The sequence below is a fragment of the Gorilla gorilla genome, chromosome 17 (genome assembly GCF_029281585.2).
Source record: "Gorilla gorilla gorilla isolate KB3781 chromosome 17, NHGRI_mGorGor1-v2.1_pri, whole genome shotgun sequence".
Lineage (NCBI taxonomy): Eukaryota > Metazoa > Chordata > Mammalia > Primates > Hominidae > Gorilla > Gorilla gorilla.
The window spans coordinates 95,187,720-95,213,208 of NC_073241.2; the positions used below are offsets into that span (position 1 = coordinate 95,187,720).

The following is a 25,489-nucleotide window of genomic DNA, read 5'->3' on the forward strand; positions in this document are numbered from 1 at the left end:
GACAGGGTCTCACCATGTTGGCCAGGCTTGCCTCGAACTCCTGACCTCAGGTGATCCATCTGCCTTAGCCTCCCAAAGTGCTGGGATTACAGGTATGAGCCACCACCCCAGGCCCATTTTTTCATGTTTTATTCCATTGCTCTAGAATTACAAAGCTCTGCTTTCAGCAAAGACTTTCTTAGTTACCTTTTTGGAAGACTCCAGGTAAAATAAATTCACTGAAAATTACATTTGTTCTGATTTGTTTCTTACAGTATTTTTCATATCTAAAATACTTATTGAGGGCCCAGCACGGTGACTCACGTCTGTAATCCCAGCATTTTGGGAGGCCGAGGTGGGTGGATCATTTTAGGCCAGGAATTCTAGACCAGCCTGGCCCATGTGGTGAAGCCCTGTCTTTACCAAAAATACAAAAATTAGGTGTGGTGGTGCATGCCTGTAATCCCAGCTACTCGGGAGGCTGAGGCTGAAGAATCTCTTGAACCCAGGAGGTGGAGGGTGCGGTGAACTGAGATCACGCCACTGCACTCCAGCCTTAGTGACAGAGTGAGACCCTGCCACACTATATGTAATATATATATATATATATATATATATATATAAAATTAAATACTTATTGAAAAGTCACATTAATAAAGGAATACAAAAATTCAATGTTCTTGGTGTAAATCATAGAGAATTATTCATGGGGTTAAAAAGTTAGGGAATATTACTTTTTATCACGTACTATCCTCTTAACATTCTTTAATTATAATCAACAGTAATTGGCCACAGTTCATTTTTTAAAAAAGAAGTTTATTGAAATAATTGGGTATAGCTCAAAGAAAGAAAGGAAAAAACTGGCCAATCTTCGGAAAAGAGAGGAGTAGGGTTCCTCTGTAAATACATGTAGCGAGGGTAGCAGGCTCTTCAGAACGTGGCAACTGTGATGAATCAGCTGCAACTCTTTTCTTGCAGCTGTCTGTTTAAGATTCACATTCCCTGCAGAGGTTTTATTATTATTATTATTATTTTTTCATATCTTGATATATGTGGCCGTCTCTTCTCCAAAACATTCTGGACATCTTGAGTGCCATCAAGATTGCATATGAGATTTGAAAAAGTATAAAACCCTAAAGGAAAATTGTGTTGACATAATCAGAAGAGGGGTGAGGATACAAGCAAGGTGTCTGCTATCATTAAGCTCAGAAATCAATAGTTTATTTTTATTCTTTTTTTTTTTTTTTTTTTTTTTTGAGACAGGTCCTCAGTCTATCGCCCAGGCTGGAGTGCAATGGCACAATCATGGCTCACTGCAACTTCCGCCTTCTGGGCTCAGGTGATCCTCCCATTTCAGCCTCCCCAGCAACTAGGACTACAGGCAGATACCACCACGCCCAGCTAATTGTTTGTAGAGATGGGGCTTTGCCATGTTGCCTAGGCTGGTCTCTAACTCCTGAACTCAAGCAATCCACCCACCTTGGCCTCCCAAAATGCTGGGATTACAGGCATGAGCCACAGTGCCCGGCCTCAATAATTTATTTTGAAGTTTACTTATCATTAAATTCCTAAGAGGCAAGCACTATTATTCCTATATTAGAAGTAAATATGTCCCCAGCCACAGAGTTAGCAAATACGGTTCCAGGAATTTAGTGAGGTCTATATCAAACCTGTACGATCCTTACAGCAATACACACATACACACAAATGCACACACACATATCGACAAACTTTATAGTAGATTAAAATTTCTATTCAAATTATTCATCTATTTCAATTGATGAAATTTTCCCATGTTTTTGTATTACATTATCTTTTGCCACTTTGGGAGTACTGATGATATATTTGTGTTAATCTAGCTCACTCACCTGCACTTTCTGTTTGTGAACACTGATATGTAAATTAATAGCTGATGATAAGAATGCTACCTGTGAATATAAAGAAGAACATTTTAATTGATCTCTTTAGCTCATCAAATAGCTGCAGTGATAATCTCCGGTATTCATTAAGGAATTCATTTTGTAACAGATGTTCAGAACACTGAAGACACACAGATGTATGAGATGTGGTCTTTTGCAGAAACCCTCTTGTTATGTAGCTGTAGAAGAGATCTTACATGAAAACTCATTTTAAAAAATTCAGTGTTAGATCTGAAAATGAGAATTCATCTTGTAAAACTTTCTCATTGAACAAATGAAGAAACAGAAAAGCACAGATGAAAAGCCCCAATTAGAACAGTAGGTTAGTGACAGGGTAATGGCCAGAAATACTGTCCTTTAATCCTCAGTCTATGGTCCCTGGTGGTGTAGCACAAGGAGCATTTGGTAAGATCCACGGATCACACACCATGCAGGTTTTCTTAAAAAAGCATGACTTCTGATGTAATTGGAAAGGCATGCTGCTTTAATGCTGCTAGTTTGTCTTCAAGGAATAGCAGGACTAAAATAATTGGAAAGGAGGAAAAACAGGAATACAGAATGACCAACATGAGAAAAGGCACAGAATTGGAGATGTGTGTGGTATATTTGTTCACCAATTAATACATCAGTTTGACTGGTTATGAGTTTAGATAGGAAAGCAGAGGGGTGAAAAAAAACAAATAGAAGCTAAATTATAGAGATGTAGGTGGCTGAAACTACAATTAATTTATATGCAACATAGTATGCTGGAAAACTGGCTCAAATAGTCATGATTCTAAATCTTGGATCCAACCCCCAACTGTGAAATTTTAGAGTCCAGTATCGAAATAACCTCAATAATAATATATGCTTGCGTTAGTTAGAAATTGTGCTTGGCTAGTAGCAGCAAAGCTTAACACTAATGACATACTGATGAGAAGTCTGGAGCCATGCTTTCAAGGACTGACACCTTGGCAGTATAATGCCATCAAGAGCCTTCACTTCATTTTTTAAGCACTTGTCACCGCTTATTTACAATGTGGCTTCTGGATCTCTTCCATTGTGTTTGTGCCCCAGGTGAGAGAAAGGGGGAGGGCAGAAATCAAATACCAGGTAAATTAACAGCTATCACTCATGCTTTAAGGAGTTTTTCAATTAGGCTATAGGCTAAAAATGTATTTTGTACCTCATTTTCCAAAACTTAGATATAAAGACATCACATCTACAAGGGAGGCTAGCAAATATAGTTTTTCAGAGGGACATATGGCTGCATCTAATAAAAGCATGGTTCTCTTAACAAGAAGTAAGAGAAATATAATTATTAGGCATGCAAATGGAAGTTTCTGCCACATATGATCTTACATATTTGTTTGAGAATTAAGGAAAAAATGTAAACTATATTTTAAATATTATATCCTGCAAAGAGAAAAGTTCAGAAGGTAGGGTAATTTGGGGAAAATGTTGATGAATTTGCTCATGGATATATTGAGATTGAATTAATGATGGTAAAGCCATCTATAAAGCAGTGTTCAAAAATTTCAGGAACTAGTTTTAGGCTGGATATTGAGATACAGAGCTGTCAGCATGATAAGTGGATGGGGCAGAACCTTAACTGCTGTTGCTGCAAAAATATGGAAGTGATCTCTCTAATTGTCCACTCCAACATACACTAAAGGAAGCCAAGTATTTTAGGCTGTAATTTGCAGAAGCTAGAGAGATTGTTGTAAGTCCACACACCGCTAATGGCATCAGAAGTTGCACTGTAGTTAGTGGTGGTTCATGACTAGGAAATCACCTATCCTCACACTTCTAGTTCAGCCTCCAATTAACTCAGGCAACTGGATTTCTCAGTCCCTAGGCCAGTCAATCCACAATATCAAATAGTGTTTCCTTTCAGATTTCTTTTAGGGCCATTCTTCTCTTGGCTCAATCAGCCATCCTACATTACTAAGGCGGAGATACATTACACTTCTCATTCTAAAAAGTATCTGTATTTTCTTTATTTTTCTCACCTAAGGATTTTTTTTTCTCAAGTGACTTTATACATTAGCTAATGCTTTGTACAACAACTGAAGTTTTTTTGCATGTCCAGAGGGGCTGGTAGAAAATAGGAAACCCCTTTAATTCTAGGTGACCCCAAGTCCTTGCCATTAAGAAATGTAAAAACCACCAGGACTGTTCTGGATGTTCAGTCTAATCCTTGTCTTTGACAAAGCGTCCCATCTCATCTCAAGTCAATACCTTTCTGCAAACATGCCCTGACCTCCTTCATAAAAACTTCTTAGTTTCTTCCTCAATATTTATTATTTTGGTTGCAATAAAAAAAATGTTTATGTAATGTATTTCCTGAAATAGTATGTCACTTGCAGGTGCTCAAGAGTAATTGCCAAATGCATAAATGAATAAATGGAAGACATAAGGAAATGATAACATCATAAATTACCATATATATATATATATATATATATATGCTATTTAGTGAGATCTAAGTGGGGATTATAGTTATTAACAAATACACACAATTTAGAAGGAGTCCAGGCGTGGTGTGTGGTTCAAGCCTGTAATCCTAACACTTTGAGAGGCTGAGGCAGGAGAATTGCTTGAGCCCAGGAGTTTGGGACCAGCCCTGGCAGCAATAGTGAGACCGTGTCTCTACAAAAAATACAAAAATTAGCTTGGCACAGTGGCCCATGTGTGTAGACCTTGCTTCTTGGGAGGCTGAGATGGGAGGATCACTTGAGCCTGAGCGGTCGCGGCTGTAGTGAGCCATGGTTGCACCACTGTACTCCAGCCTGGGCTACAGAGTAGACTTTGTTTAAATAAATAAATAAATATATCTACAAGGGGAAGCTGCAGAGTGTATAATTTAGAAATGGTAAATATTCAAATGATAGAAACTTTTGTTGCCCATGTTTTTTTCAAAACAGATAGAGTCATAGGTTATAACTAGATCCCTAAATTATTTGTAGTTTTCTATGAGGCAAATACTGGTTGGGGACATTTAACATATTAAATAAATTCTCAACTTTAATTTTTTTTATTCTAACGCTAGGATCTTTGAGACTATTGATAATAGAAGCAAGTGTTTTAGTCATTGACTTTAGCCCTGTGGGGAATTACATGAATTCATTTAGACCGATGTCTGTCAAGTTCAAGGCCTTTTTGCTTTTCAGAATCTAGACATTTATCTTTTCATGAATATTCAAACATTATCTCAGTTATTAACTTAGAGATTTGACAAAGAGAGCAATTCAGGTTTTAATATTGGCTTAATTGATGCATGAATGTATGGGTTATAATCTCATTAAGTTATAATCCTCTTATCAAACATTAATATCAGTTTTCGTGTTGCCATTAGATATGACTTACATAGAAGTGTATTTTATATATGTATATTGGTTCATACATATACATATGTATGTAGTATATGTGTACACGTATATATATATACACATATATATACACACACACACACATAGATACACACATAACCCTGTTCTAAGTAAGCATATTCCACCCTGTATCTCACAGTAAATGCAGCTATGAAACCTGGATAGAGTGGAGCCATCAGGCCTCTGAAAAGTAAATATTAGCAGGTAGTTTAGTGAAGATGAGTATACAGAGTATCTCCAAACCTGTGATGAGTTTACCATTATTTTCTCTCTACTGTCCCCTGTCCTGGAGTAATAATTAGAAAAACATTAGTGGAATAAATCCAAAGCTAGGTGAAGAAATAAAACAATAAAGATAAGAGCATAAATCAATGCATTTCAAAACAAATTATACAGAAATCAATAGAATTAAAAGCTTGTTTTTTTGAACAGACCTAAATATTGATAAACGTCTACCAACACTGACAAAGGAAAAAAAAGCAGAAAAAATGATAAATATTAAGAACAAAAGAGGAAATGTTACACACCTTGCAAACATAAAAAGCAGAATAAGAAAACACTAAACAAATCTACTGACATAAGTTTTATAATTTCAATGAAATTTGGCAATTTAGAATAAACGGATCAATTTTTCAAAAAGTGTAAACTCTCAAAACTCACTCAATATGAAATAGATAACCTAAATAATCCCATAACTATTAAATTATAATTTTAGTTAAAAACTTTCTGAAAATGGAAATATCCAAGCCCAGATAGCTTCACTGACAAATTTTTACCAAACGCTTAAAGAAGTATTACCAAGTGTACACAGTATTGTTCAGGAAATATGAGAAGAGGGAATGCATCCCAACTTTTTTACAAGTACAGCCTTATTCTTACTACCAAAACCAGGTAGACATAGCAAGTAAAGAAAACTTTGATCGAGACTTTCATGCAAATATTTTCCACAGAACATTTAGATAACTCAATCAGGCAATATATAAAAGAATAATTCACCATGATAAAGTAGGGTTTATCCCAGAAGCATAAGATTGGTTTAATATTCAAAAGTTCATCAATATAATTCATCATATTAAGAAATTAAAGAAGAAAAAACACACTGTCAGATCAATTGAAAAAAAAAATGGCGGAAGCTGGCTCTCCCGCCATAAGGACACTCAGGTAGTGTTGTGGGGAGGAGTCCATTTGGCAGCACCAACTCACCATCCATGCCATGCACATGCCATCAATGTGAATAAGACACTTCGAAACTGGATCCTCCAATCCCAGTCAAATCATCAAATGACTGTAGACCCAGCCAATGTTTGACTACAACCTCCTGTGAGATTAAGAGCTAAAACTGCCCTACAAACACACTTTCAAATTCCTGACACAAACAAAATAAGATATATTATTATTATGGTTTGATGTCACTAAATTTGATGCATTACAGTGTAATATCCATATACACAGGAGTAATAATAATGAGGGCTCATAGTACATAAATTGGTAAGAGATGTGAGGAAATAAAGGCAAATTGATTTCAAGAAAGTGTTGCTAGCGTCAATAAACTGTAGGTCCCTATTAGGATGAAGAATTGCTGGAGTGGGAGGTGGTGGATAGAGAGTAAGATGCTTGAAGTAGAGTTTCCCACAGTAATGCATATATTAGAGCTGACAAGTCAAGGGTATGTTCATAAGAATCCATGACGCCTGGAGTAAAGGAGCAAATCAAGAATCAAGAAGATGAAGAACATGAAAGGCCTTTATGTTTAATGGGTCATGAGGGTAGCTGAAGCAGTTGCTGATCATCATGCCTAAAGTGGGTGTGTGTTTTTTTCCTGTTTGTTCTTTCGTTCATTTGTTCGTTTAATTGTTTGTTTTTAAATGAGAGCCATCTCACCCAACCAGAAAGACTGCGAGGGGAACCTGAAGATGATCATCATGAGGGGAGGGTAAATTTTGTGTATAAAACAAATAATAGCATGGACTAAAAATACAAGTGGAGTAGTAATTTTTCACTGCTGAAAAAATGTTTGGATTACAGATATTTCAAGAAAAGGCTTTTACATGCAAAAATAGCCATGCAATCTCAGGGGTTCCACTTTGAAACGTGTCTTTAGAATCCTGGTCAAGACCACTGAGTAAGATTTAAAAAAAAAAAAAAAGAAAGAGGGTTAATAACAGGTTGGTGCTGTCAGAACAAAAGATGTTACTAAGTATATGCAAATGGGCAAGATGTTTACATGTTTCATTTTAGAAGGGTCCATAATCGTGACCAGGGTTACCAAATAGATTGTAAATGGTTTACAGGAGTCATAATAATAATAATGAATTTAGCCAGTGATGGTGGCTCACGCCTATAATCCCAGCATATTAGGAGTCTGAGATGGAACGGTCACTTGAGCCCAGGAATTCAAGACCAGCATGAGGAATATAGCAAGACCCTGCATCTATAATAATAATAATAATAATAATAATAATAATAATATAGCCAAATATGGTGGTGCATGCCTCTAGTCCTAGCTACTCAGGAGGCTGAGGTGTGAGAATCCCTTAAGCCCAGGAGTTTGAGGTTACAGTGGTCCACTCCACCCCAGCCTGGGTGACAGCAAGACCCTGTATCAAAAATAAATAAATAATAATAGTAATAATAATGAACTTGAAGTTCTAATGACATATTCAAAGCCATTGTGAAGATTACTGTGGTGTTCGTTTAGTACTGTCTGACAGAAAAGCAAACATATTAGTGAGACACAGGTTATAAACCATCTAATATGTGGGGAGAGTTTTAAACCAGGCATTCATTTATGTAATTAATATGACAGATCAGAGAGTCAGTAGGATTTAGGAATGAGCTACACAAATAATGAAATAGTTTCAGCAAATTATAATCAAACGTACATGTTGAATGCTTTTCTTTTCTTCAATGTTCAATTAGGTACTCAATTGACAGAAACACAGACTTGGAGAGATACTTCAATATTGATGCCAACAGTGGGGTCATCACAACTGCCAAGTCTTTGGATCGAGAGACAAATGCTATTCACAATATCACAGTCCTTGCAATGGAGAGCCGTAAGTTGTGAGGCTTAAAACTAAATTAAGATGGAGGACAGTGAGTGGAGAATCGATTGTCATGAGGTTGTAAATTCAAGTTAATTAAAGTAGTTCCTTCTTTGAATTGTGTAAAAACTTGAGAATACCAAATTCCTGAGCTGTGAAATATACTTATCTTCACTGTCTTTATATGATAATATTTACAAAATTTATGAAAACCAAGGACTAAAAAACAATGGGCCTATATTACCTTCACAGGATTTCTTGTTTTCTGATCATAATTCATATATTGTGTTTATGCTGTTATGGAGTTAGTGAAATAACTTACAATAATTAGTAAATTGATCTGTAACAAAGACATCTGGATTTGAATATTCTGATACTGAACTAAGTTTAGTCCCTCATAAAAGATAAAATAATAAATAAAATAAAATAAAAACTATTGAAAAATGAATGCATATTTGCATGCATATATGTATATGATATATTGTGTATTTTAATGTGTATGCATTTATAATACATGTGTTGATAATACAAATGTATAGTCATGCAAATATGAGCTCTAACATCAAAGAACATTGAAATTCATGGTTTACCATTTATTCTTCTTTCAACAATTTTCTCATCAGGGACTAAAAAACTACAAGTACACATGTAGACCATAAATATACATTTATATATATGCATGTATATCCAAATACACACACATATAATCATGTATACGTATACATTTGGGTATACGTAAGTATGTATACATACACATATACATATATACATATATGTATGTGTGTATATATATACACACACATACAAATACATGCATATGAATGTGTGTGTGTATTTGGATCATATTTTCGTATTTTCTATAGCTCCTTTTAAGTAATACAGCATTATGATTCTAGATTTCATTCTCAGCTTCGTCATTTTGTTATTAGAATTGTGCTTTAGATGGGCAAAGAGTAAATGATAAGACACTGTCTTATTTATTAGAGAATCCATCTCAAGTAGGAAGAGGCTATGTGGCCATCACTATACTTGACATCAATGATAACGCCCCTGAATTTGCCATGGACTATGAGACCACCGTCTGTGAAAATGCCCAGCCGGGGCAGGTAAGAGTCTTCAGAACACTTTGCTTCTAATTTGTGGTTTCTTAAAAAATATGCAGCAGCAGTTGCCTTTGAAATTCTTCCAGCTTTAAGATAAAATATAATCAGCTTGTTTCAGCAAAACTAACACTTTGATGTGTAGCATGAACTAATATTAAAGGAACCTTCAAATTCCAGTTTAATTGGGGTGATGAAAATTCCTCAGGAAGGAAAGGTAAACATTGTAAAAGCTCTGTTAAATGGCTAAGAACTTAGACTCCTTTCGGAGAAAGACAGCATAGTACGCTGATTGGGCTGTTTCCTACCTTACCCAACCGGGTTTAAGTGTCTTGCAATTCTAAGAATTAAGTGCAGTTCAATCTCAGTTTGGTTTGTTCATCTATTGTTCAGTGTCTTGTGATGTTTCCTGGGATGTCTAATCAATTGGAACAGCTTATTTCTGAAGTTCACAAAAGTGAATTCAAACATGAACTAAGAAAAGTACATGATTTGTTTTTCAGAGCCCTTTCTTAGATTGGGTTCATAATAGTATATCGGATCCTTTCTCCCTAGCTCATTCAGGGAGATGGTATTTATTATAAACTGTAAAATTGCTTTGTCCTGCCACAGAAAACTAAGCATAGCACACCAATGTGCTTTCATCTTTTACTTTCTCTTTTCCTAGGTTATCCAGAAAATCAGTGCTGTGGATAAAGATGAGCCATCCAATGGACACCAGTTTTACTTCAGCTTAACAATGGATGCAACAAATAACCACAACTTTTCATTGAAAGATAACAAAGGTAATGTATTAATATTGTTACTGATAGAGGCAGCAGGTACAGATACTCTAAGCAAGTATTTTTCTCCCCAGGAATGCTGATTATGGATTTTTTTAAAGCAAGGACAATAATTAAAGGGCAATGAGCACCTCAAGTAATTTTTATCTATGGATTTACTGTCATGAAGGAAAATCTGCTATTTAAATTATCTTAGGCCTAAAGCCAAATAGGAGGGAAAGTTAGATTTTTCTCATTCTTTTCTTATAAGCACTCGTTTTCTTATTTGTATACCAAGTTCATTATCCAAATAATCTAATAAGTTGATGGTCAACTAAATACCCTAATAAGTACTATGCTCATAGATGCAACTTGAGACATAAGAAAAAGAACTGGACATTACACATTTTAATCTAAATCAACTTTGACTTAATGTTTTCGATAATATCCCTTACTCTTTTATTTTTACATAAATGCAAACGTAATTCTTGCAAATAATAATAAAATAATGACGTATTTATGATGCTAAGAAATATAATGTTAAAAATAACAAAACTCCCTCTCGTGTCAAATTGTATTTCTCTGCTTCAAAGGTAAACACTCTTAGCAATTTCCTAAATATCATTATAGTAAAAAAAACTTACAAATACCTACAAGTAGATTTTAGTTTCGCTTAATAATATATATTGACAGTTATAAGAACTTAAAGCACGAGAACCTGCTATCATTGTCTAATTTTGAATTATATGTTCGAATGAGTTTTTATTCAAGATATTTATTTTAGTGGAAGGAGAGCATTTGAAACTGATGTAGAGGGTGAATAGTACCCCCCAACAACATGGAAAATATCTATTTTTAAAAATTTATGTTGTTTATGTAAATCTGGTTTTAGGAAAAATTACAGAATTGGACTTGCCAGTCATTACTGGCTTGTTTAAAACAGACTTACTACCAAAAGGTGGATAAGAAGTTTTGCATGAAGCTGTCACCTTATTTAGTGCAACCTAGGCCTCAAAAAATTTCAATCTCAAAAAAATTCAATCTGAAAATAATAATTTTTCCTGATCTTATTTCCTACTCAATGAGAATACTATTGTGTCCCTTTAGTAATATGGAAGGTAGAGCATTCTCTACATGGGTAACTCCAGACTCACTGACTTAATCACAGTTAAGAAGGATAATTCTCAGCATTTAGATTCATCTGGTACAAATGCAGAGAAGGGAATCTATGAACTTCACAAGGAGAATGTGAATATATCCCCCATGTGTCATCATCCAATACCACCATGATTGCTGTACAGCACGTGCACTAATATGTCTGCATTTTTAGGACATCCACATTGCCACACAATTGAAAAATTGTCTACCTTAAGCCCAGAGCTCCCTTGACTGTACCTTGAAGGAAAACATATGAATACAGAGAAAGTCAGTTCTTAAGAAGTCTTCCATATGATCACTTTTCTGAATATAGAGTCATATTCTCACTTTTTGGGCATTTCAGCTTGTGTTCCTCAATTCACCGTGTGTGTGTGTGTGTGTGTGTGTGTGTGTGTGTGTGTGTCATTTTTCAGTCATGTTAGATTACAAATCAACAACTTTCTAAAACTTTTTGTATCAAGTCATAAATGCCTCTGACATCTGAGTTGGTAGGAGGCAGAGGCATAGGCCTGCGTGCTATTGTGAAATGTACAGGAACTTACTCAAAACAGTATCCTTCAACAACTCCAGCTTAATTTTTTAGTGAGTACCTTCTCAAATTCATACATTCTAAAATAAAAGATTTTTTACATAAAAATCTACCAGATGGAATCTGAAAATCAAACCGTTTTATTACTGTCTCTTCTATAATTGCATGTAATACATTTTCTGCAGTCTAATATGAGCTTGCTGTTTTGTGCTGTTTGAGACAGATTTCATCTTGCTGTTTCACTAGAGTACCGTTAATTTTTTCATGCTATCATTGAATAAATCTTTTTGACAGTTTGGAAGAGAGAAAAATAGATAAAAGCACACTGCATGAAACTCTGATCCTGATTTTTCTTCTTTTCCTTTATATTTTTATTAACAGCTATTAATTCAAAAAATCTCATAAATACTCTCATTATTTAATTAAGACAAGTTAGTTGGAAAACTAACAGACACGAAACATTTTTGATATATAAATCACACATGTTATATAGACTTATTGATCACTTGTTTAAAGTTCATAATTACTATAATTGCTTAGATGAATTCAAATATTGAATATAAGGTAAACATAAATGGCCTGTTTTATCACTGACAAAATGTTTATACACATAGAGTAGCTATAAATACCTATATAGAATTTTTAAAATTTTACGATAAAATTCTTCTGAATATCCCTGTGTATTCAGTTTAAATAAAGCTAAAGTAGCTGATTTTACCCTTTTTAAATATTGGTCTTGAAACTTGTCTAAGAAAGGATAGACTGAAAATTTTATCTGTGCTATATGATGATACTGCAAAATATTTAACCTGTTAATGTGTACCATCCTTTCTATAAGTTTATGGTGTCAAATTTAAGATAAGTAAAAGGTGTAGTTTTTATAAAATTGCAATTAATGTGATAAGTGATGCATAAACATTTTCATATTTTGTTTTACTTTATAACTATTTCTTTTGTTATACTGCATAGAATAACATAAATGTCTTATAATGTATTAAACTGGAAATGTCTCTCTGTCCTAGAGAATTGAAAGAAAATTGTTGAAATAAATCTGTAACTCCAGAGATTTCCCTAATTAAGGCATCAAAGTAAATAGAGTGACTTAAATAAAGTTTGGGAAGACTGATTCTATCAGAAATCTTGTGTTATACATTTGCTTTCATTATCCTAGACAACACAGCCTCAATACTGACCAGGAGAAATGGCTTCCGGAGACAGGAACAATCAGTTTACTATCTGCCAATTTTCATCGTGGACAGTGGATCTCCTTCACTTAGCAGCACCAACACCCTCACCATCCGCGTGTGTGACTGTGATGCTGACGGCGTAGCCCAGACCTGCAATGCAGAGGCCTATGTCCTACCCGCTGGCCTCAGTACAGGAGCCCTGATAGCAATACTCGCCTGTGTCTTGACATTATTGGGTAGGTACTGTTTCCAGGGCTTGCTCTGAAAGAGCTGTCAATAATCACATGTCACGACTTGCCTATTTTCTTCTCCATTTGGTGAACATATGCAGATATTCTACTGGATGGTGTTTGTTTTGTTTTGTTTTTCTTTGAGATGGGGTCTCACTCTGTTGCCCAGGCTGGAGTGCAGTAGAATGATCTTGGCTCACTGCAGCTTCTGCCTCCCAGGTTCAAGCAATTCTCCCACCTCAGCCTCCCGAGTAGCTGGGATTACAGGGGTGCACCACCACACCCAGCTAACTTTTGTATCTTTAGTAGAGACTGAGTTTCACCATGTTGGGCAGGCTGGTCTTGAACTCCTGACCTCAGGTGTTCCACCCGCCTTGGCCTCCCAAAGTGCTGGGATTACAGGAGTGAGCCAGAGCTCCTGGCCTGGATGGTGTTTTGCTCACTAAGTAATACAATTGTTGGCCACACTTTCCAGTAGTATATTTAAAGTATAACTCAGACAAAAAGTTATATCAATTTCATTTTCAAAGCAACAGTGAAGATAAATGGCTTATGCTTTAAATTAATGCTTCTTAGGATTAAAAATAATCTATCTTTTCCCAGTTCTTTGCTTTAGAGCACTCTGCAGAGGAGATACACTAGACTGGAGAATACATTTTCTATATTGTTTTGATAATATGCTTATTTTAGAAATTATGGCTTTATATTCTACTTTTTAAAGAAATTATTTGATTGCTTTCTTAAATTATTTGCAAATTTGAAATGATTACAATTTCAGCAATGCAAATGTTATATTTTTAAAGTATTAAATACTAACACATTTAATTGTACATTTCCATGATTAGTTTATTACTCGGTTAAATTAGATTTATAATTCATATTTGCAGTAACTCAGATTTTGCGGCATCCTTTTAAAAATTGGGAGATGTCCAATGTGGACATTGGGTAATGGGTTTATTCCAAAGCAAGATTTTTCTTCACATTGTAACTTGTAACACGAACACAACAAGAACAGAGTAAACATTCAATATACCGTTCCATGTGGTGAATGTTCAATAAATTTTAAGTGTTACTGATGGAAAATTATAAGCTAAGACCTAGTTACTAATACATTATAAATGCTGTCGTGAAAATGGAGGTTATTGTCTTAAGTAACTTAAGCTAAACAAGTAAATCTAAAAGAAAATAAACTATATTTCGCATAGAACTTTACACAGACGCAGAAACTTTCAGAATTTCATTAGAAATGGGAAGTAATTACCTGCTAAATCTAATTAGAATATAAGGGATTAAAGTTTGAAAAAAGGTAGAACCACTGCAAACAACTTTTTATTGGTCTAGAAGCTTCTAAAACAAAGTTGTCCAACCTGTGGCCTGCAAGCCGCAAGCAGCTGAAGATGGCTTTGAATGTGGCCCGACACAAATTCTTAAATGTTCTTAAAACATTATGAAATGTTTTGCGGTTTTTTGTTTGTTTTTTTTTTTTTTTGCTCATCAGCTATTGTTAGTCTATTTTATGTGTGGCCTAAGACAAATATTCTTCTTCCAATGTGGTGCAGGGAAGCCAAAAAATTTAGATTTTGGAATCTAAAACTTAATACAAAAGATGTAAATTGCATATTTATTTTATAGTAGCAGAATAACCTACATTAGAAGATTTAAAAATTCCATTTGTGGGCTGGGAGCAGTGGCTCACGCCTGTAATCGCAGCACTTTGGGAGGCTGAGGCGGGCGGATCATGAGGTCAGGAGATCGAGACCATCCTGGCTAACACGGTGAAACCCTGTCTCTACTAAAAATACAAAAATAAATTAGCCGGGAGTGGTGGTGGGTGCCTGTAGTCCCAGCTACTTGGGAGGCTGAGGCAGGAGAATGGCGTGAACCCGGGAGGCGGAGCTGGCAGTGAGCTGAGATCGTGCCACTGCACTCCAGCCTGGGTGACAGAGCGAGACTCCATCTAAAAAAAAAAAAAAAAAAAAAAAAATCCATTCATGTTTAGAATGTCTTTAGCTTGAAGGCACAGAATGAGAAGGAATAATGAGAGGATAAGTAGATGATGTGTGGAAGACTTTTTAAGTTTGGTCAGTGTATCATAAACAACTTAGATTATGCTGTAAAGGAATAAGATTTATTCCCCAAATTTTAATTATCCTCAATAATAAATTGTTTTTTGATTATTTTAAGGCTGTCTGATGAAGCTTGCTTCACTTTAGTAAACACTTTCAACTTTGACTTTGGGATTTTTTGCGATTTAGGTTGCTTGATGATTCTAATTAATTAAGAATTATCAGCTAATTATTACTGAAAGTAACTGAAATAGAGTTTTATTATATTTCATTCTTAGATATACTGTATATGAGTATACATATACAGTATGTGCATGTATGCTTGTGTGTGTGTCTGTGCATAAAAGTTTGGGGGATTTGTCAAAATTTAAGTATGGCTACTCTTTCTGCTAAATTTGAACATATTGCTTAAGTAGACACCAAATTTGGAATGCCTCTTCCACTTCTAAGGATCAATTTTTTTGTGCCCTATATTTTATTCATTTTTTAAGAGTTACTGCAAGTCTTCAAAACTGTAAGTAAAACAAAGTCTATTGTACTGAAATACAATTTGGAACAAGGGGCTTCTGCCTGCAGCTTCCATTTCTATAGTGACCGCACCATAATCAGTATCATCAAATGCTACCATTTTAGCTCAGAAATGTGGTCTCTTTGTGTCTTATTTCCCAAGTTTTTAAAAGCAGATAATCAGGAATTTTTATACTGTTTTAGTTTTGTCGCCACTATTATAGACTCTGGATTTTCACACAGTAAGTGCTGAAGCCAATGAGGTTAAGTATTCACAGGGGGTGCATGTGGGGCCCATAGCCTGGCATGAAAATTGATTTCTAGTACACAAATAATTCATTCTTTATGACACCTCAGAAAGTGGTGTGAATCTCGTTTCTAGGCATTAGGTATCAGGATTTGTAACTCAAACCTTTTAAGACTTCTGAACAAATATTACTGGCAAAAAGCAAGGTGAGGAGGTGGAGATGGGGAATAAGAATTTGAAAATCAAGTTCAATTAAGAATGAAACTATAGAAGTACCTGGACTTTAGACTCTTAAAAAAAAAAAAAGGTACTTGACTACGTGTTAAGTTTGTGTTCCAGTGATGTGACTAATTAAAGCTACGTGTAACATGACGGATGGGGATGCACTGACATTACCAGAAGTTTAATGCTGGAAGGCATCCCACGTATCGATGCTAACTCAAACCTTACAGAGGGAAAACTTGAGGTGTAGGGTAAGTTCGAGGGTTTGTAGGAGTACATATAACAAGTTAGAGGATATGACGGGGTAAGATTCTAGGTCTCCTTATTCTCAATCACTGATTTTTATTTAAACTGCACAAGAAGTACATCATGAAAATATAAATATGTTTATGCCTATATATTGCTGAAATAATTCATGTTATCCGAAGTTGTATTTGTCAGTCTTTATCTCTATCTGTATTCTCCTAACTTTATGGATGAATTGCTTTCTGATTTCTCATTCTTGCTCTCTCTCTAATTTGTTTGCACCTGAATTCTTTAAATGAAAAAAAAAAATCCAAAAATTAGAACATGGGTTTCCTTTATTTACAGTGAGTACAGTTTGAATGAGATACGCTATGGCTATACTCAACATTTCATCATAAAATAATCAATTAGATACCTCAGTTATTTTTCATGCAGAAAAATTTCATCAACATATGGCAAGATACTCTGGTATTCTAATTTTTTTTTTTTTTTTTTTTTTTTTTTTTAGATAGGGTCTTGCTCTTTCACCCAGGCTGGAGTGCAGTGGCACAATCTCGACTCACTGCAAGCTCTACCTCCTGGGTTCATGCCATTCTCCTGCCTCAGCCTCCCGAGTAGCTGGGACTACAGGTGCCCGCCACCACGCCCGGCTAATTGTTTGTATTTTTATTAGAGATGGGGTTTCACTGTGTTAGCCAGGATGGTCTCGATCTCCTGATCTCGTGATCCACCCGCCTTGGCCTCCCAAAGTGCTGGGATTACAGGCGTGAGCCACCGTGCCCGGCCTGTATTCTAAATTTTGAATAGAAATTACAACCCATAACTAACATCAATACCAATTTAATTATGCATTTTTATCATAGTTAAATTCACACTTACAGACATACACAATTATTCTTCCACCAGGCTAAAAACACTTTAAAGAAAAAAAATTCTGTGAATGACTAAGACATTCGATTATTTATTCAGTAGATTTTTTTTTTAATAAAGGAGAAGAATTTCAACTGTTTTGTTTAAAAATATGGTTTCAATATGAAATATTGTACTCCTATTCTTAAAATATTACAGCTAAATTCTTTCTGTTCCTCGGCATACACAAAAATAAAACCTGTTTCTTGCACAATAAGGCTGCCACTGAATTTACTATATTAAGTTTTGGGTGTTTCTGTACTTGGACTTCCAGGGCCCAGTAATTGAAGTCTTCTAGCGTTCCTTCCAGCTCTTTGCTCTTCTGACACAATTGGGATTAGTTAGACCAGCCCAGCTTCATAAACTCAGATTTAATAAGGTGTTTGTAGAAACTTGCTGTTTACTGCATGGGATTCAGTCTCCTCCAGTATGTCTATGATGGTCAGCTTGACAGTTAGCTGTCATGCATCTTTTCACTTTTCTTCCCTCATCTCCCAAGTACTAAACTATATTTGGCCACCAGTAACTGTGGCTATTCATGATTTTTTCCAACAGAAAAATGCTTTCTTGTTTTTGCAAATGATAGTGAACATCACTGAAGGAAAAATACGTTAAATTGTGGAGAAAAAAAGTGGCAGCACTATGTAAAAAAATGGATCCCCATCATAATCTATAATGATAGAACGTAATTGGCATAGCAGCCCTAGAGATAATAATGTGTAGACTACTGTTGGCTAATTTATAGTAGCAGATGTGTTCCTCTTTCAAACAAGCATGAGCATAATAAAAAATGAATTGCATTTCATAAGCTCGTACTATGTGCTAGACATCAGCCTAAGTGCTTTACAAGCATTATCTAATTTAATGCTCATAAGAGATTTCCTAGGCAAGTATTACTATGCCCACATTTTATATAAGAAAACTACAACTTAGAGGAAATACACAAAAAGTTACAGAATGAACAAGTGTCAGAGTCCGGACCCAAACACAGGGAAGCCTGCCTCCTAAATGTTCTTTATAAGGTATTTTTCCATATATGTTTCCCCACGTGAAAGACCCCTCTGTTTCTAGGAAATGCTTACAGGTTTGTAGATATTACAGCCTGGGCACTGCCAAATTAGGTGCAGGAGTATCTTTGCTGTGTTTCACATAGTGGCTTTATTATTTATTCGGTTAACTCTGAGCGTCTATTTTACAGTATCTTCCAATTCCTTCCAGTCTTTAGAAAACATGTTTAGAAGAGTGTGTGTTAAATTTGAGGTTATATTTCAGTACAACCAAAATCTAATACACAAATTGTCTTTGTGCATAAACCATTCATTGTACTTAGGAAATATTTTTTCTATATTAACTGAGACTAAGGTGAAATCATTCTCCCTCACATTTAAAGGAAATGAATTTTGTGATACTTGTTTTGGGAAAAGAAAAGATCCATTTCAGTTAAACTTTTCCCTTTCTTGAGACTTGGAAAGAATTAGCCCCTTTAAGCATATATGATCTATTACATGAGGTCTACCAATGTATGTTCCTTGTTCTATTGGAGAGTTGAAACTAGAAATCTCCAGAGAAACATCAATCCTGAGCAATTTTCCTACATTCTTGCCTCTTTTCCTGATTGAATACCCACTTATATGTTTTTCTGAGTGGAATCAGTCAGGCTTCCGTCTTCTCGCTTGCATCCTCCATGGTCAATTAGTCCACACATACTGTTAACTTTAGTTTTTGGGCCTTGAATCAATTTGTTTCTGTCTCTTATTGTTGCACCTGATTTTTGTCCAGGGTCTTTTTTTTTTTTTTTTCCTCCTGAATTGTGGCAACTCTACCATTCTCTATCAGAACCAATCCATCAGTATTTCAGAGTAAGCTTTTAAAAAATAAATGGGATTTTGAAACACCCCAGCTTAAAATCGTATTTTCATGAAATCCCATTGTCTACAGACTAAAATCACAGACTCTCCAGTACCAGACAGCTCTCATCCAGTTTGACTTTATTTTTCTCTACTTACTTGGTGTACTTTAGTCAAATTGCATCCGTTGCTTTTTCTAAGACTCATTCTGCTTTGTCTTTCTGCCTGGAATGCCTCTTCCCAGAATCTACAAGTGGGTCAATTTTTTTTTTTTTTTTTTCTGTATTGAAGACTCACTTCTTTGGCTTCTGAGTCCAGGCTGGATGCTGTTCCTAAGGACCCCATAATACCTTGCATCTAGCAGTCTTTGAGCATCTGACATGGTTGACTTGTCTGTTTAATTGGTTTATCTCCTTGTCCATCTCTTCCAGTAGACTGCTTTTAGAGGCAAGGACTGAACATTATTTTGTCATTATTTATATCAGCTAATCAGATGCTGATCTGACACATACAGAACATTCTATACATGCATGCTGAATGAAGCATGAATGATTTGAATGTGCTGAATTGTGGAAAAGAATAATTGATTTGACTTATTTTTATTACCCATAGGATTATCTCCATTAGACCCTGTTTTTTCTATTTCCCAAGGCGCTATATTTTTAGGACATTTTTCTGAGATTTGGTCTATCTCCTTAACTCTTCAGAAAAATTGATGTGTCACAGATTAAAAGAATTTAAATGATGTTTGCAGATTAGTAGCCATGGAACTATATAAGGGCTTAAGAAAAAAATAGAATATATGACTAAAGGTAGATGGAGAAAATATTGCAGAAGAGATGTCAGAGATATTTTATTTATCAGTTTAAAATTCAGTTAAATGTTACAGTTGATATCTCAGTCACTCACTTGGATCATACCAATTATGAATCTTTAGTTATCCTTTGCAAAAATAAAAGTAGTAGAGTTGGTCCATAAGTGCAAGATAAAATTTTAGCCTTGTGTTACTGGGGATCTGCATGAGCCTCAGATTCCTTAGCACGTAAATCCACTCATCCTTCAGATCTTTGCTTAAATGCCACTTCTGATGACATCCTTTTCTGATAACAACCAGACAGTGGTGGTACCCCTGCATTTTTCCTATCACTTTCCTTTTTAAGACAAATTATTTTACGTCTCTGCTTGAAACATTTCAGATGCACTTACATGGAATCTAAATGTTTCTCATGGTCCACAAAGCAAGGCATGTTTGGCCACCTGCTTACCTCTCTAAGGTATCAGGCTGTCTGATCCTTCTCTCAACCAGTAGGAGGACCCACAATGCGTTTCTTCCCATTATTTTCAAGTGTGCTACCCTGCTCCTGAAACAGTCTTCCTGCATTCCTTCACCTGTCAAGTTTAGATTATCTTTAATGCCTCAGCTTCAGTGTTATCTCCCCAGGAGTGTCCTAAACACCATTATTCTCCATCATAGTATTTGTTTCTTTTGTAGTACTTACTTGTAACTATATGTGTTTGTTTTCTTTGCTCAAATATAAAAGCTTTTGAATGTAGTGATCTTCGTCTCTCTGTCTTCTTAACCAGTATATTATTGGGGCCTGTCAAAGGCACATATAGAGACAGTATTTTTAATCCATAAATATTATTTATCGCACTCTACTGAAAATTTTGCAACCTTTTCCACATATTTTAATCCCTTCAAGAATAGGTCCAGTATCCTCCATAATTCATTATTCTACCGTCAGTTAGATAGAATAGAGTAGATATCAGATAAATTAACTACATTACAGGAGGTCGTCAAAATCACAAGTGAGAGCATGGTAAAGTTTACATTTTATCTGTGTATGAATTACATGACTCAAATTTTAGCAAGACCCAAAAAGTTCGGAACTGAATCATATGAATTTATTGTAGAAATTCCACAATGTATGACCTATTATTGAATAAAGACAGATATCACCTACTGTGGGTAGCACTACTTAAGCCCTTTACAAATAGACACTCACTTAATCTTCATAAAGTTACTATGAAGTGGTTTCTAAGAGGTAAAGACTATTATTTTCATTTTGGAGAGCAGGTAACTGAGGCAAGGAGAAATAAAGGATCTCACCTACCTCCATACATCCAGGAAATGGAATAACAGGTATGCAAAGCAGATGAGGTCCTTAAATAGTCAGGAGCCATGGGCTGAGGGACAGGACTTGAGGCATATTCTGGGTTACAGTGAGTAGGAAGAATTGTTTGAGTGGAGCATGCGGTGATGGAGAGTTGAAGCAAAGAGGAAATGAAGAAGCTGGAGTCAAAGATAACTTGGAGTTTCTGGTTTGGGTATTTTCTTACTTGAGAAAAGAGCACACAATAGGAAACAAATCAGAGGAACGTTAATGAGATTAAACTTACAAATTTTGAATGGTGTATGAGTGAGAGCCATTGGACAGAAAGTTGTTATCAGTAAAGGAAGTGGTCATAACAAATCATAACAATGATAATAATTACCGTTTTGAACATTTATTATATTCTGATGAGTATATATATTTGCATTATCGAAAATAGGAGTAGTCATTTTAAAATATGGTCTGGTTATCCAAAGAGATAGATGAGAGATTTAGATGTCAGAGACATCAGCTCTTGCCATACAAGAGGCAGTTGAACCTGGGGTTTCACTGGGCTTGCCTAGGAAGAATGTGGGGTGAAAAGCCAAGAAACCAAGTATGGAACTTGAGGAAGATTTACTGTAAGTACTTCTTAGAAAAGAGCGGCTACAAAAAAACATGGTTTGAAAGAAGAAGATAAAATTGTTTATTTTCTTTTAAACTGGCTGCAAGCAGCTGCATTGTTTACTATTGAGTAAGTTCAAGATAGCGGACCCACACAATTTCTCATGAAGTTCTGTGTCAAATAGGACACACATGCCATGTAAAAAAAAGGGCCACAAAGTGCTCATTGGATTTGGCAAAATGTGAGTCATTGGTAGCCTTGGTCCCTGGGAAATAGCAGGGAAAACTCAGATTGCTCTGGTTTGAGAGCAGTCAGGATATAAGAAAGTGGAAATGTGGAGTAGGCTACTTTTACATAAAATAAAAGTTAATAATATTGAGGGTATATGAAGATAAATTGTTGGCTGGAAAATTTCAGGAAACTGTTTCCACTTAATGTCCTCCCTTTTTGAGTTCTGATGGAATAGTGTGCCTGGAGATAGTGGAGAGAGTTTCAAGATGATCCTGAAAAGAGTGGGGATAGCATGTTTCTTCATCATGGTTATTTCTGATCCATCTGAAGCCAACAAAATTCAAGCTCAGTTCAATATTAAAAGGAAATTAAGCTGGGAGCAATGGCTCATGACTGTAATCCCAGCAGTTTGGGAGGACGAGGCCAGAGGATCACTTGAAGCCAGAGTTTGAGACCAGCCTGATCAACAAATGAGACCTCTTTCTCTACAAAAAATAAAACAATTAGCTAGGCATGGTGGCATGCACCCAAAGTCCCAGCTACTCGGGAAGCTGAGGCAGGAGGATTGCTTGAGCCTAGGAGTTTGAGGCTGCAGTGAGCCATGATCACTCTGGCCTGGGTGACAGAGTGAGAAAAATAAAATAAAAAAAGATTAAAATTAATTTTAAAAAATTAAAATGTCTATAAAAATTTTAAAAAATTTTAAAAACAGAATTAAACAATTTTTGAAATTAAAAAAAAATTACTGAAACTTAATTAGTGCCCAATAGGAAAAAAAGACAGATTTTTTAATAAACTTCATGTAAATCAACAGGATCAATAAATGGTGAAGAATTAAAAAAATAGAAAGTTTTTGGAAGGCTAAGTTATACTTGCATATCAATGTGGATGATTGTTTAAAATAAATTATTGAAATTGCATCCAGATTGTGCTGGCAGATTTTTTATTTTGATTAGATTATTTTTCAACTATACCTTGTAGATACACTAATCATTAAACTGATTATAGCTGTCCTATTGTTCAATATGTCATTTGACAATAAATCTGAGAATACCTCTAAGACCATATGCAATTAGAGTATTCTGGTGTTTGAGTCTTCTGTTTAGATCAGTTGTCCAAAATAAAGTTATTGTGAACCATCAGTGTGAAATGCATATGTAATTTCAAATTTTCACGTAGCTTTATTAGAAAAAGTAAAAAGAAACTGTTAAATGCTAATAATATATTTCAAACACACTATACAAAACTATTATCATTTGAATATGTAATCCATGAAGATTATTGAGACAATATTTTACTTTTTTAAAAAGAGAAACTTAAGTCTTGAACATCATATGTTTATTTTACACTTAGAGCATATCTCAATGAAGAATAGCCATATTCCAAGTGCTCAGTAGCCCCATGCAGCTAGTGGCAACTATGGTAGACAACGAAAATTTAAACGACTATTTTATGGCTAATTAGAAATGATGATTGTTCATAAGAGACCATATAGATGATGGTGTTTTTGGTAAAGACTTACTTATCCCTCAAGTCACATTTCAAATGTCATCTCTTATGTTGGACTTTCTCTGAGAATCCTGGGCAGAAATCCCTTTCCCATCCATATTTTCCTAGCATATTTTATATTGCTTTATATTTAATTCATTCTATAATATTTAACTCTTTATTTTTTATTCAAACTGTTGGGCTTGTTGATGGCAAGTCCAGCAAGTCTACGTATTTCTAGTCACATTTCCTTGCCTATAATTTATTAATCCATTTATCAAATATTTATTGAGCACATACTTACTATCATGTATTATTCTTTGTGCTTAGGGTAAATCTGTAGAAAGCAAAGTCACTGCCCTTCATATGGCTTACAGTTTTAGCAATCAGTACTCATTAAAAATATTATTGAATTAAATGGAATTTAGGCTTTAAACCTGTGATAGTAGCCACTAAACAATGGATTAAACTTAAGAAAGTGATATTTAACAGATACAAATATAAATTTATCCAATTTGGTTTTAAAAAACTTTCTTTACAGAGTTTTAGGCTAGGAAAAAACCTAGTGGGATGTAATTTACATTACTGAGTGATTTTAAAAGGATACCAAATTCGACATTTTAAATATGTTAAAAAAAATTAGTGGAGTTACTTTCTCTTTAATATAAGTAGCCTTAGAAAGCCAAATACCTCATGTTCTCATTTATAGGTGGGAGCTAAACAATGCATACACATGGATATAGCATGGTGGAATAATAGACATTGGAAACTACAAAAGGTGGGAGAGTTGACGGGGAGTAAGGGTTGAAAAACTGCCTGTTGGGTACAATGTTCACTGTTTGGGTAATGTACACCAAAAGTCCAGACTTCACCACTGCAAGATAAATGCATGTAAAAAAATCTGCACTTCTACTCCCTAAATACATAAAAATTAAAAAATTCAAATATGCATATTTTATATGTATATACTTATATATGCATATATAAATGTATATATATTTATAATTTCATACATGTATATATAGATATGTGGCCTTATTTAGCAATGGTACCATTTTGTGATGATCAGATCACATCGGCAGAATTCTGCTATTTCTGGGTGCCAAAACTGAATATTGAGAATTCTGACATTTGCAAGCGCAGAACATCCAGAGTAGGGGTCTCAGGATGACAACGAGGTTTTGAACTCCAGACCAGCTGAACACTACACATGCATGTGGAGCAAGCTTGTTCAACCTGAGGCCCGCGGGCCACATGTGGCCCAGGATGGCTTTGAGTTTGGCCTAACACAAATTCGTACACTTTCTTAATATATTATGAAATATTTTTGCAATTTTTTTAGGTCATCAGCTATCATTAGTGTTAGTGTATTTTATGTATGGCCCAAGACAATTCTTCCAGTGTGGGCAAGGGAAGCCAAAAGATTGGACACCCCTGCTGTAGAGCAAATCTAGGTGACTTCTGAAGTGTCTGCCATCTTTAAGAGGATATGACAGTTCATAATAGAATACATTCATTGGAAAGAAGGGATACTTATTGTAGAGACCAGTAATTTCAATGGTTATCATCAAGTGGGGAGATTGGTTAGGACCACAGGACTTGATGATACTCCAATAGAAATCATGTTCCAGTTACTTGATGATAGTCCAGTAGAAATCGTTTTCCAGTTTACTGTGCAGATGGACATCTGCCAAAGATCACAGTAAAGCTGAGAATAAAGGTGCCCACTA

At 35.2% G+C, this 25,489-nt stretch overlaps 1 protein-coding gene across 2 annotated transcripts in view; it reads left to right on the forward strand.

The window, feature by feature from the left end:
• The window catches only part of CDH7 (cadherin 7), a 129,979-nt gene that overhangs the window by 97,313 nt on the left and 7,177 nt on the right, over nt 1-25,489 (forward strand). For both annotated transcript variants that reach the window (XM_031003575.3, XM_004059526.5), the window contains exons 8-11: nt 8,189-8,325; nt 9,298-9,419; nt 10,081-10,198; nt 13,033-13,284. In XM_031003575.3, the coding sequence (XP_030859435.1) occupies nt 8,189-8,325; nt 9,298-9,419; nt 10,081-10,198; nt 13,033-13,284 (629 nt within the window). The remainder of the gene's footprint in view (nt 1-8,188; nt 8,326-9,297; nt 9,420-10,080; nt 10,199-13,032; nt 13,285-25,489) is intronic.